The following is a 12,215-nucleotide window of genomic DNA, read 5'->3' on the forward strand; positions in this document are numbered from 1 at the left end:
TAGATAAGGAAGATTTTAAATTTCCTACTGCTGGACTACATTGTTAGCAATGCAAATAAGGATGCAAAGCTCAGGAAAGGTGAGGTACAAAAATTATTCTGAATCTGTCATCTTTATTTATATATCTGTGTATTCTTCCCTTACAAGACACAGATAAAGCACTGACCTAGGCTAGTACTTTATGCCTATTTATCACTAAGTCCCCCCTTACTTATGCTTTTTCTGATATGAGAAACCCTAGTGTTTCAACTTTTATTCATGGACTCACCCATCTTCATCTAAGACCAAGTAGAGTATCATCTTTCAGAAGCGTAACTACAATTTCATATGAGATTACAGATGCAGCTGCACAGTTGATGGCATAGAATGATTTTTTTCATATACATCCCAATCAATCCCTTGTGTACCTAATGCCTTTATGCTTTTAACTGGAGGTTTACAACAAGCAAAGCTCTTTATTAATCTGTCTGATGCAATGTCCAGATCAAATCTTTTCTCTATCATCATTGCAAAACAAGAAATGTCTGCATCTTCATGCATAAACTACATGAACTGTGAGAACACAAAATTAAACCATAGTTAATTTAAAAATATCAATATCACATTCTCTTAGTTCATTACCAGTAAGCCATCAAAAACCTGTTACCAGGAAAAGATGCTGTTTGGTTTTGACGAGAAAAGCGAATTTTCTTCTCACCCACTCTACCTCCAAAAAGACTTTAGAAACTTCTTGAAGGTTGCCAAAAGCGATCAAATATTCTGCTAATGACTGCCTTACCTCTAATAATTTTCTGGTTTAAGATAAATTTCTACAATATGGGACTTGAAGATATTTGTATCCTCTTTCATTAGCAGTGGATACAACTCACTGTAAATCATGTTTGTCTTTCCTTCATACTAAATTAATTTTGGTCGCTCTCAGAAACCTACAGCCTCAGGGTAGCAAAAGTATAGTCACTGATGCGTGGCAAAAATACTGAGCAGAAATACGTGTCGTTTTGCAAAGGGCTGTGGAAAAAGAGGTATTGCTCTCTCCTAAGTCTGAAACTTAGTCCAAGTCTAGAATTTTTAAGTCTAAAACTTAGGAAAGCACAGAAGTGTAACTAGCCTTATGGATACCAATATGAATGAAAGCCAATAGCATACTCTCACTGTGAAAATGCAAATAAGCCTCAAAAGGCAACCTTCTGAGGATAGTGGGAGCAGACTGGAGAGAAGCTATTTTCCCTGCGCTACTAAAGCATGAGGCAGTGTGTCTAGTGTTGGGCCACCCAGTTCAAGAGGGATGTTGAGAGCATCAAGAGGACTACCAAGACAGACAAGGGGCAGAACACAAAACGTACAAAGAAGGGTTGGAAGAATCTTAGCTTGTTTAGTCAGGCAAAGAGCACCCTGCAGGACAACCTAATAGCAGCCAGCAACAGAAGAGTCAAACTCTTTGCAGTAGCAACAGTGAAAATTTCAGATTTTCCTGGGCAGGTTGGACAGGAAGGAAAAATTCTTTACGATGAGGTAGTGCAGCATTGCAGCAATTTATTCAGTGAATTTAAGAAACTGCCATGCTTGCAGTTTTTGACAGTCCTGTTCAAGCATTAAATGACATCTGAAGGCCCCCTTCCAATCAGTATTTTTATGATTCTAAGCATTTCAAGTGTAACTTCTCAAATATTGTTCCCTCTTTCTAACATGTTCAAAATATTATGACAGCTACCTGCAATTAGTTTTCTTTCTAATGATTTGGTAAGTTTTAGGAAAATAAAATTGAAAACAACATTGTATTAAGTTGTGAAAGTAGGGCTTCAGTCTGGAATATAGTACCAATTTCAGCTGGAAAACACACACAAACCTTACTGTTCATAAGCAGTCAGAAACATATTTGAGAACACAGTGTGTTCCTCAGCCTCCCAAATAACTGTTTGGTCTGTACAACCAGAAACATTCTCCCACAGACAGACAAGTGGGAGGCTACTATACTGTATCAGTCACCCTCTTCTGCTACTTGAATTCATGCACATTCTTGGAAACCTCAGAGGGGATAAATTTTGAAAAGACTAAAGCTAGAAGGCTAGATGATAACGTCCCTGATCAAATAGAAATATTTATTAAAACCAACCTGTACCAGAAATGCTAAGGTCTCTTCTCAGAAAAAAAGTATTAAAATAACCACTTAACAAAAAAACCAAAAAAATTAAAAAAGCTTGTCCTAATGAAATTAGCAAAATTGTATGCTTAAATTTCATATTTAATTTGGAACATAACACTTTCATGAATCAGCAAAGTTTACAGAAAGAGGTAACATCCTTTTATCACACCAACTGCTGAAGAAAACAGCCAGGTGTGAAACAGAATTAGAAGTGCTAACAGTACTGGGCCTGAAAAAGGGTTGATGGTCCCAAGAACTCAACTGTTTCCTCCAGGTACAGCACTTCATAAAAAAGAAAAGGAAAAAAATATTAAAATGTTACTTCTCTCCACAATTTTGCCATCATTCATATGCTTTAATCATCATGGCTACATCACCGAAAAATCAGGCTATTAACCTACCTATAGCTATCCCACCTCTCGAAAATGGTGTATCTGTGTATCACTTGTGACAAGGGATTATGACTAAATGTCATTCTAGAAAGAACAACTAATTCTGTTTTTCACATTATTTTGTTTGTAGGATAGATAACTATTTGAACTTTTTCTCTACTACAGACAAAAGACTTTAAAAGTGGTAAGGCAAATTATAATAAAAAGGCAAAGAAAACAAACAACATTTTGAAGCTACAAAAAATGTTTATCCTGTTTGCTTTTTTAAAAAAAACCTTTTCTGTTCCAAAAGTTGTGTTGATTGACTGCCTTTACTATATATGAAAATGCATTTTAATATACATATTAAACAATTTTTTCATTTATACATTGAAAACATTAAACATACCTTTGAGTAATCATCTGATAAAATCTCAAACGTAACCACTAGAGGAGAGAGCAAGAGAATTTTAAGTCAACTAAGTAAGCAAACTTATTTGCAAACATTGGCATAAATCCTGAAAACGTTTACACTCATGCTAACCTTTAGTCATTTAAGTATTCCCCACAGGTGTCAATGCATAATGCAGGCATTGTGATAAAATCTTTAATTATATAACTTTATTTGCAAAATAACAAGTAGTTTTCTAAAACTTTAGAAACATATGAAGCATCTTGTAATCTTTTTATCATTCTTGTGTACTTGACATGGTCCTCAGCACAATGCTCAACCATGTATTTATTGGCTCGGGGAAGGTCTAATCAAATGGTTTTCAGTGAGTGTGTGGTCCTTGGACCTTTGGTAATCCATCAAGGATGATAAAAAAATGACATGAGTTCAGGCATACTACACACAAACCTGGACATGTGATCCTTCTAAGGGGTCAGCACTTCCACAGAAAAAGTTTTAAGGCTCAAAAAAAAAAAAGAAAAATCACAAATTTGAAAGCTACTATCTGTGCTGAGCACTGCAACATATTGAACTTTGCCTAGTTTTAAATGAGTTGGGTTGGGAACATTAGGGAGTAGCTGCTTCAGCTAAATTGTTCCATTTAAATGAGGTAGCTCATTTAAAGTTACCTGAAGTGACTCTATGCTACATTTCAAATTAAACATACTTCTGCAGTCTAGTAAGATGCCAGTTGAAAAAAAATTTTACTTTAAGCTCTAATTACCAGCAAGCATTTACTATTACAATGACTCCTACTCTTTTAAAGCAGGTCTCACTCTTGCCATACCTTCCTCTCCCCAGCCTCCCTGAACCCCTGCCCCTACCACCTCCCTTCTTACTACGTTGTAGCACTGTCCCTTTGCCCTACATGGCTCCCTTGTAGTCCTGAGGCACAGTGTAAAGAAACACCACCACGCTCTACTCCCCTTTTCCTGACCTTATGCAGTTCTCAATTTTAATTTTTCACATCACTTTCACACACATCACAGCTAGACCAGTTTCATTCTTCTGTAATGATTTAGGACTTCTGCCACTCTATGCTCATCCCCTCATTGCTTCGGTCAGCCCTGTATTCCAGTTCTCAGCCATCAGACTTCTAAGAAAAAAACAAACCAAACAAAAAAAATCCCACCACACCATTCACCAAATCTATGCACCCTAAAACTCAAGAGCCACAGCAGCTCTGACCTCCTCCCCTAGTCTAACTGCCAGCAGATTCTCCCTTTCCCGTTGTCTAGATGGCTCCTTGCTTTCCTCACCATAGCAGTTCTCCCTCCAAATTAGTAGCAAACAAGGTGTGATTAGGGCCTTGGCCATGCTACCATCTATCCCTAAGTACCTTGTTCCCAAGAAAACAAACAAAAAAACAAACCAAACAAACAAACCATCCCACTCTCAGGGAACTCTCTTTACCCTGTAACTCACCTGCTGAGCTTGGGCTCCAGTGAGAACTCATTTCAGTAATGATAGTGCAACCACAGTGCATTCTCCTACCTTACTGCTTCACAAAAGGGGAAAGAAAGGAGATAAGGCCACTACCCAGCCATCGTACCTGCGTCACATTCCCCAAACAGAGTGCAGACTTTAGCCATATTTACTCTCTGAGCCCCACACTTACTGGCTCAAGGTAAATCTTACATTCCTCACGCCACTCCAAGAGAGGAATGAACTTTGAAAGAGGAGGAAAAGGGAAAAATACAGAGATAAAGACTAGGTGACATTTTACTCTAGATTCTTGTGTTCCCCCAAAGTACATTCTGTCCCCTCAGCAGAGGCAAGGAAATTTCTACTCAAGTCCAACCTGAATTGTGTATGAAAGGTGTTTTGCACTAACAGCCATAGCTTATACTAACCTTCAGAATCTAAGCATCTTTCAAATTTCTGGGATAACTGATAGGTATCAAAACAGCGGACCCTTGGCTTGTAAGTTCCTGAAAGAATAATTTGATCTTTAATAAAAAAATTAAACAAAAAAGATAACATTAAAGCTTTTTTTTTTTTTTTAATATAATGTCTTACATATATAGGCTTTACTGCATTTCAGCTGTAAGTATTCTGATCTTACCAAAGCCTCTGTGACTGGAAAAACACCCCTCTTAGTAACAACCTTACAACCTGTTTTTTTGTCTCTAGCACCTGAAAGCACCCTACCTATATGTAGGTTCTTCTGATTACCAGATACATCATACAGAATTTAATAATACCTTCCAATAAGTCTGAAAGACCAAGTCTCCTTAAACTATTAACGCCTACTAAAGTATTCATGTTTGGATCCTGCTTTGACAGTTACAAAACGTAGCATTATCCTCCATCCTTTAAAACAATACTCAAACAATGATGTTCAGAAGTTATTTAAAGCAAATTTATGTACACAGAATAAAGTTAATTGGGAACTTAGTTGTTAACTGTATTATAAACAGTTCAGTTTTTAATTGTATTATAAACCCCTGGTGGCAGGGGTGTTGGGACTAGATGATCTTCAAAGGTCTCTTCCAACCCAAACCATTCTATGATTCTAAGAACATCTGTATTCCAAAAAGAAGTGTTTCACAATACCCCTACCAAGACAGCCACTCAATCACATCTTAAGACTAAGTTTCCAATGCTCTGTTCAATGCTGCATTTAAAAATGAACTCTTACCAATTCTACCTGAAATACTAAGTCATTCTGCAATCAAGATTTTCTAGCATTTTTGGCCTCTGCTACAGAGAGACACTTTGTTAACTCACCAACTGCCATAACATACTGTCCATCTCTTGATACCTTAATCTTTGTGCTAACAGTGGGCATTTCAAAGTCTTGAATAAGTTCAATTCTTCTACGGATATCTATAAGGAAAAAAAATTTTTCTGTAAAGTTAGTGCAATTGTATCAGTGCAAAAAAATGTAATGGTTTCTTACAGAAGCATGCTGAGTTAACTGAATATAGGGAATATCTTTTAAGATCTTTTAAAGTATTGAGACCTTTTGAGTATAATTAACACATTACAAGCAGATTAATACAGTCTGTTAACCCTGAGAAGCAGGCTACCTCCATGCAAAATAAGTGTCTGTTCTGAGGTAACTAAGTAACAAATTATTATATAACGTAGTAGCAAGTATTTTTCAGATATTTTACACAACTAACATGTTGTATGATGTATTCTACCCTCCTGTTAACTCTATGCATTTTTTTGTTGGTTGAGTTTCTTATACAACACTTCCTATGGTATGTAAATAGCCATTTTTATTTTGTATAACAAGTTTAGGCTAAAACAGTGGTGTTCCTGCACTCTAAGATTAGCATAATACCATAGAGGAGTTTATAGTTGGACTTTATCATAAGCTATAGATGGATTCCATCCATCACGTTTCTGTACAATCTACAACCCCAATATTTAATGTCTGAAATTCAAAACAATATTGGTAATATTCTGTTCACATAAAGCTACAGAGGCTGTTGAACTAACTATTTCTAGCTTTGACTTTGTAGTTTTTAAAGTGTGAGCTATACATAACTTCCTCATATCAGTTAGTAAAGTGTCTCAGCGAGGGCCCTGTGATGGGAAAACTCACCCACATCTTTCTTCTGTAAAGCTCTTTTCTTCCTGTCTGAGAGCCACTGAAAGGAAATGTATAAATCAGTCTTGAGCTCATTATTCATAAAGGAACTAGAGAATTGCCTGAAGTTTGGAAGAATAAGACATTTATGCCGCTAACTTTTTTTTCTCGATTATTTTAAAATTTCCACTGCGAAGTTTAGCCACTCCACACCAAGAAAAGTTACAAAGTCACGTTTTTTAAGGGCCTGCAGAATGACAGACCTACGGTTAGAGATGCACGCGTTCAAGCCCCAGTTTGAGCTTAAGAACTCCTTAGAGCTGGTTGTAGTTAACGACCCCCACCCTCCACACAAGCGCATGTGGCGGAGGGGCAGCTCAGCCAGCCGCTCGGGCCCGGCCCGGAGCTCCGGCCCAGGCCGCACAGCCCGCCCTCAAAGCCGGCTCCTGCTGCTGCTGCTGCTGCTGCTGCTGCAGGACCCGCCGGTTCGGCTCGGCTCGGCTCAGCTCAGCTCAGCCCGGCCCGGCCCGGCCCGGCTCGGTGGCCCTCGCCCCGCCGCTCCCTCACCTCCGGGAGGCTCCTGCCGGCGCTGAGGCTGTAGATCTTCACCTCGTTGAGGCTGGAGACCTGCATGGCCGCGGCCCTGCCCGCCTCTTCCCGGGCGGAACGGAAGCGGAAGGCGGCTCGCTTCCGGCCCGCGGCCGCTTCCACCCGCCGACGGTGGCGGAGGCCTGCCGGTGGGCCGGAGCGGGGCCGGCCGCCTGCGCTCGTCGGCGGGGCAGGGGGCAGCCGGCTAAGGGGCAAGAAGCAGCGGGCAGCCGGCAAGGGGCAGCCCGGGTGATGGCGGCTCTGGCCCCTTCCTTCCCAACCTCCATCTCATAGGGAAGTAGCCGGTCCCTGGGAAAGCGAGCTTTGCCGGCGCCAGTGCGTGTAGCCAAACAACTCGGCTGCCACCAGTTTCCCCGGGCGGCTGTTTCTCGTGTTCAAAAAGCCGCTGGGCAAGACGCTGGCAGGCGTCGAAGTCCGTGGAGGCGGCAGGCAACAGGCCTGCGGCTCTCTTCCTTGACAGGCGAGGCCCCATCTGGTAACACCCAGGGACCACCGGCCGTGAGGCAGGCTGTGGTGCCGTTCTGTCCGGCCTTACGGTTAAATCACAAAGGCAGGAGTTGCTTTGGCAGGCCTGGTGGAGGGGGTTGATTTTCTTGCCCTATGGCAAACCATCTCCGTTATCTGTGGAAAAGAACGAATCCGGGATTTGGTTGATTAGCACCTTGCCAGCAAATGTAAAAAGACCCATTTGTATTGTGTTGTAGCACCACCATTTAAAAAAGAATGGACACACAAAGTTCTGACCATTCCTATTCTAACGTACAAGAGCAACAACAAGGACTGAAAAAATGTATATCCAATCCATATACATCTTCAAGAAACAATGAAAATCACAACTAAATTTTTAATCACAACAATACATAATTCCAGTACAAGATGCAAACTGAAGCTGTTTCAAACAAGTCTAACATATGGTATTCCCTGGACGATGCATCTCAACAATGATGATAGCGATATTGTGACTAGAAAGGACTCTATTCTAGTTTGTATTAGAGGGCATTATAGCTGAGATTCATGGGAGATCAACACACCTAAATACAGATGCCTGGGTGGGTGCTAGATGTCTAAGCTCCCATTTCAGAGACCTAAGGCTTCACTTGCTTAAATGTAGGTTGTCTAGTGGCATTTGAGATGCCGCACAGTATCCAGGACACCTAGATGGGGCTGACGCAAGACCTGTGGAAAACCCATGCCCTTCTGCGGCATGAGCTGGAGGCCAGGCTGGGTGTGCAAAGACATCTCAAGTGGCACTAGAAGCTCCGGCAGCTGGATCTCATCCCTGGCAAGTGCAGTTAATGAAGCCTGAGGAGCAATATAGCACGGTAGCCACTAGGTGACTTCTTCAGGGCGAGCTCAACCATTTCTAGGTTCCACTGTCCGATTACTTAGACCACCACTAGCTATTAATAGACCTTTAAAGTTGAATTCACTTGCCCACACATAGAGGTCTTCTGCTATTTGGGATGCCCTAAGGAATCCCAGACATCCACAGGGAGTTGGTTGGTGTGATGCAAGATGCACAGAAGACCAGTGTCATCTCTGGAAGTGCAGCTGAAGCCCAACAGGATGTTCTACAGCATCTCAAAAGGCATTAGGCAGGGTCAGGAGGACTGAACCTACAAAGAATTCCTAGAGGTGTAAAACACTGGAGATTCCTACAGGCTGGAGAATTATGTGACTTTCTTTAGGTGAGACTGCCCAAGGATTCCTGACCCTCTTGTCCATTGTCTAGAAGCAGTTAACTGACCACAGTGCAAACGAAGAACGCACAGTGCAGTAGAACCCAGAGTTTCTACTGCACAGCAGGAAACAGTGTTTTATTTCAAGTTACTTGAAATTAATTTTTTGTTCTTTTCAGTCAAATTTGGTTTGCAGACAAAGTTGATAAATCTGAGCCTGGCCAGTCATACAATTTAAGACTTCTTAGAAAATCAAAGGGGAAAAGATCAACTAGAATGTGGACTATTAACATTTCAATCCAAATAACTTAAAAGTAGGCAAATCTGCCTGTTACACTTGTAACAGTTAAAAAAGTCAGGATCTGAATGATGCAGTAGAAGCTTTGACAAAGCATTTTGCTTCTTGTATATAATGAATCTTTGTTGTGTGTAGTAACGATATACTCTTAGATTTTCCATTCAAATGAATATAGATGAGCAGGTAGGTGTACTGGCTGCAAATAGATGTGATATAGGACGCTTTCAACCAAGAGCAAATCATTTTGCTTGCTTTTTCTTTTTCTAGTGTCAGAATTTGCTGTGTGCGTTACCTGGTGACAGACATGGTGGTGCAGTGAAACAACATGGTGATAAGCAAACCGAATGTTACCTTTACTGATTTTAATGACAATGAGACAGTGCCCCTTCAGTACGGACATACATTTCATTATGTTAGGTATGAGTTGTCAGGTACATTCACATTGAAACAGCATTTCACATTCAGTGTATAAAAGCAGTTTATCAGGAAGGTTCTGCTGCACTTCACAGTACAGAGAGAGTGAATAACCAATATTCTTTAACATAATTAAGAAATAGATACACAGCTAAAGAATTATGATAAAGAAGTAGTTTGCACACTAATCTCTAAAAGAACACAGAAAAATGTTTTCATTTAAGTAATATTTTATTATCCATTATCAAGTTATTTAAGAGTTCCTTCATCGAAATATTTTAGACAATAATTTTTAATACGTTGCTACAGTAATAATAAAACACACAGGACTAGGAAATAGGATTTAAAAGATCCTTTCTAAGCAGAGGGAACCTCCCACCACCACATTACTAGAAGACTAAACAGGTAATCCCTGTAATAGATGTAAAAATTGTTTTATAGAGAACTACAGCTCTGTGGTTCCTATTTTGCAAGCTTAAAACATAAGCTTTCCCATTAGTATCAATGTCATAATTGTCTAGGTAATTAATTTTGGTTATCTGTTAGAGAAATTTGCCTTGGGAGATACTTCAGGTAGGATATTTCAGTACTCTTAATGACTGTTTGGAGGCAGAGTTTTGCTCCTTAGTGTGACATCTGAAGAAGTACTCATAGAGAGAGGCAAAATCATGGAAAGGTTCATTGCATTGATGGATCAAAGGGAACAGAAAGACACATCATGATCATGAGGGAATTAGAGAGCTTTGAGATCACATGGCACCACACGCAGGACCAGCCAGGGAAATGGCAGGGGAGACAAGAGCTGTCATAGCTGTGTTACCACCAGAGTGTGCAGCAGACTCCTCTCCATATCCCATGGCATGTGGTGCTGCATGCTCCTTCCTTCCTCAACCTTCACTGCTGCTTCATCCAGCCTAAAAAAACGTATAGTGGGGGAAAAAAAGGTTAAAAAGTCACAGTAAAACCAGAAAATGTGATCATAGAAATAATTCAATAGGACTTAATTGCTTAGGCATTAACATCCTGTCTCATTGATATTTTTCTATTAAAACAATAAATTAAGTAGCAAAATACTTTCTACTTTAATAATAGTAACCAAAGCAAATGATTCTATATGAAACAAATAAGAAAAATGACATTGCTTCAATAAAAACAGTCAGGAAGGAATTAACAAATATTGTAGAATCTAGAAATAATCTGGCAACCCTTCAGCTTGGATTTTACCTTATTCAATATAATATCCATGTGTACAGAAGCATCCCCAACAGCTAGCGCCACTGCAGCAAGTAACATTTCTTGTCTGTTAACACTAGTGTCAACTGACACAATTCTAAATTTAAGAAGCCTATGAGAACATAACATTTCTAAAATCAATCATGCAAAACATTTCCATGGCTTGAGACTGCAGCAAGGGTCCAGTGAACACTGTACTTGGTTTGAGATGGGAAAAAACTGCCTTATCTAGGTGAGGTTTACTATACCTTTCAGACCACTGGCCTGTTGGTAGAAGTACATGATGTACATACTCAAACATCAGCTGATTGTGTTTTCATTATTAAAACACATAGTCTAAAGAAAAAAAAAAAAAAAGGAAGATTAGCCAAGAATCACTATCTCTTTGAATGCCACCACACACATCAGTATGTTAGGTTTTTTGCATAACTTCTGGAAAGTCCTTTGTCATGCCCTAGAGGACACCATGATTGAAAAGAAGTAGAATAATTGCAGTTATGAGCACTGAATGTTTAATTAGCCTAGAAAGGAAAAAGAATAAATTTTTAAAAGCAAGCAAAAAAACCCCAAACACCCATAGGGTGGTTATTTCAGCTACAAATCTTCTCTGTGTCTTTTTCTGGAGAGCTTTCAGTAGAGACTCTCTTCCTCCACACATGTATTGCTTTTTTATATATCACTAAAAATGTTCAAGTGAAGCAAAGGAAGATGAATCCTTGGCTAATCTAAAGAGCCTATAAATTTAGAGTCTAAGACCTTGAGCTGCATGTTAGCTACCTAAAGCATGATTTAGATGGAACAGTCCAAGTCCAAGGCTATGATTCAGGATGTCTTCCATCAGCTGCTTCTACCTAGTGCTGGAGATACTTAAACCTATTAGGGGTCTTCATTTGAGGTTCTTTGAAGTGTCAAGAGCTCTGCTTCTGTGCATGAGCAGACCTGCCTGGCCCCAGCATCTCAAACCCTTGCAGTTTAGGACAGATCATGTGGAAAACCAAGAGCATCCTGCTGTTTAGTTTCTTGTGGGGCTTTATTTACACTAGATACAGAGAAACGTGAGCAAAAAATGCACTTTGGAAGAAAATGAAACGCCAGTAATAGGAGAGATTGCCTAAGTGCTGTATGGCGGCAGAGTGATTAGACCACTCAACTGGAAAATGAGAACTGGATGCACCATATACTACTCTATGAGGGGGATGAATTCCTGCTTGCAGAGATGGCCCTCAAAGGCAGGTACTCGAAGTTGTTTAGGCGCTCGTTTCCTTCAGAGCATGTCTGGTTTAGAAGGCTCCGGAGAACATTTTGGCCTACGAAACACTCCCAATATCTTAACGAAGCTTAAGGCAAACGTGAGGCTCAGTAAGGACTAAAAGCCACAGCTATCCTTCTGCCAAGGAAGAAGCATCACCAGGGGAGGAAGCATCGCTACCTTGCCGACTGCTGCACCGCCTGAGGATTTGTTAAATAAAGCACGCA

The 12,215-nt window shown here is 40.2% G+C and overlaps 1 protein-coding gene across 3 annotated transcripts in view; it reads right to left on the reverse strand.

Moving 5' to 3' along the window:
* NOL10 (nucleolar protein 10) overlaps positions 1 to 7,166 on the reverse strand; it is a 60,183-nt gene extending 53,017 nt beyond the window's left edge. For 2 of the 3 annotated variants that reach the window (XR_007508318.1, XM_049818606.1), the window contains exons 1-5: positions 7,074 to 7,166; positions 6,522 to 6,567; positions 5,696 to 5,794; positions 4,819 to 4,896; positions 2,924 to 2,961 (exon numbers count right to left, since the gene is read on the reverse strand). Coding sequence is in view for 2 of the 3 variants with exons in the window: in XM_049818606.1 (XP_049674563.1) it covers positions 2,924 to 2,961; positions 4,819 to 4,896; positions 5,696 to 5,794; positions 6,522 to 6,567; positions 7,074 to 7,139 (327 nt within the window). In the remaining variant the exon portion in view is untranslated. The remainder of the gene's footprint in view (positions 1 to 2,923; positions 2,962 to 4,818; positions 4,897 to 5,695; positions 5,795 to 6,521; positions 6,568 to 7,073) is intronic. The other variant, XM_049818607.1, reaches the window with a different exon arrangement.
* Positions 7,167 to 12,215: the final 5,049 nt, after the last annotated feature.

This window comes from Accipiter gentilis, chromosome 16 (assembly GCF_929443795.1).
Source record: "Accipiter gentilis chromosome 16, bAccGen1.1, whole genome shotgun sequence".
Classification (NCBI taxonomy): Eukaryota; Metazoa; Chordata; class Aves; order Accipitriformes; family Accipitridae; genus Astur; species Astur gentilis.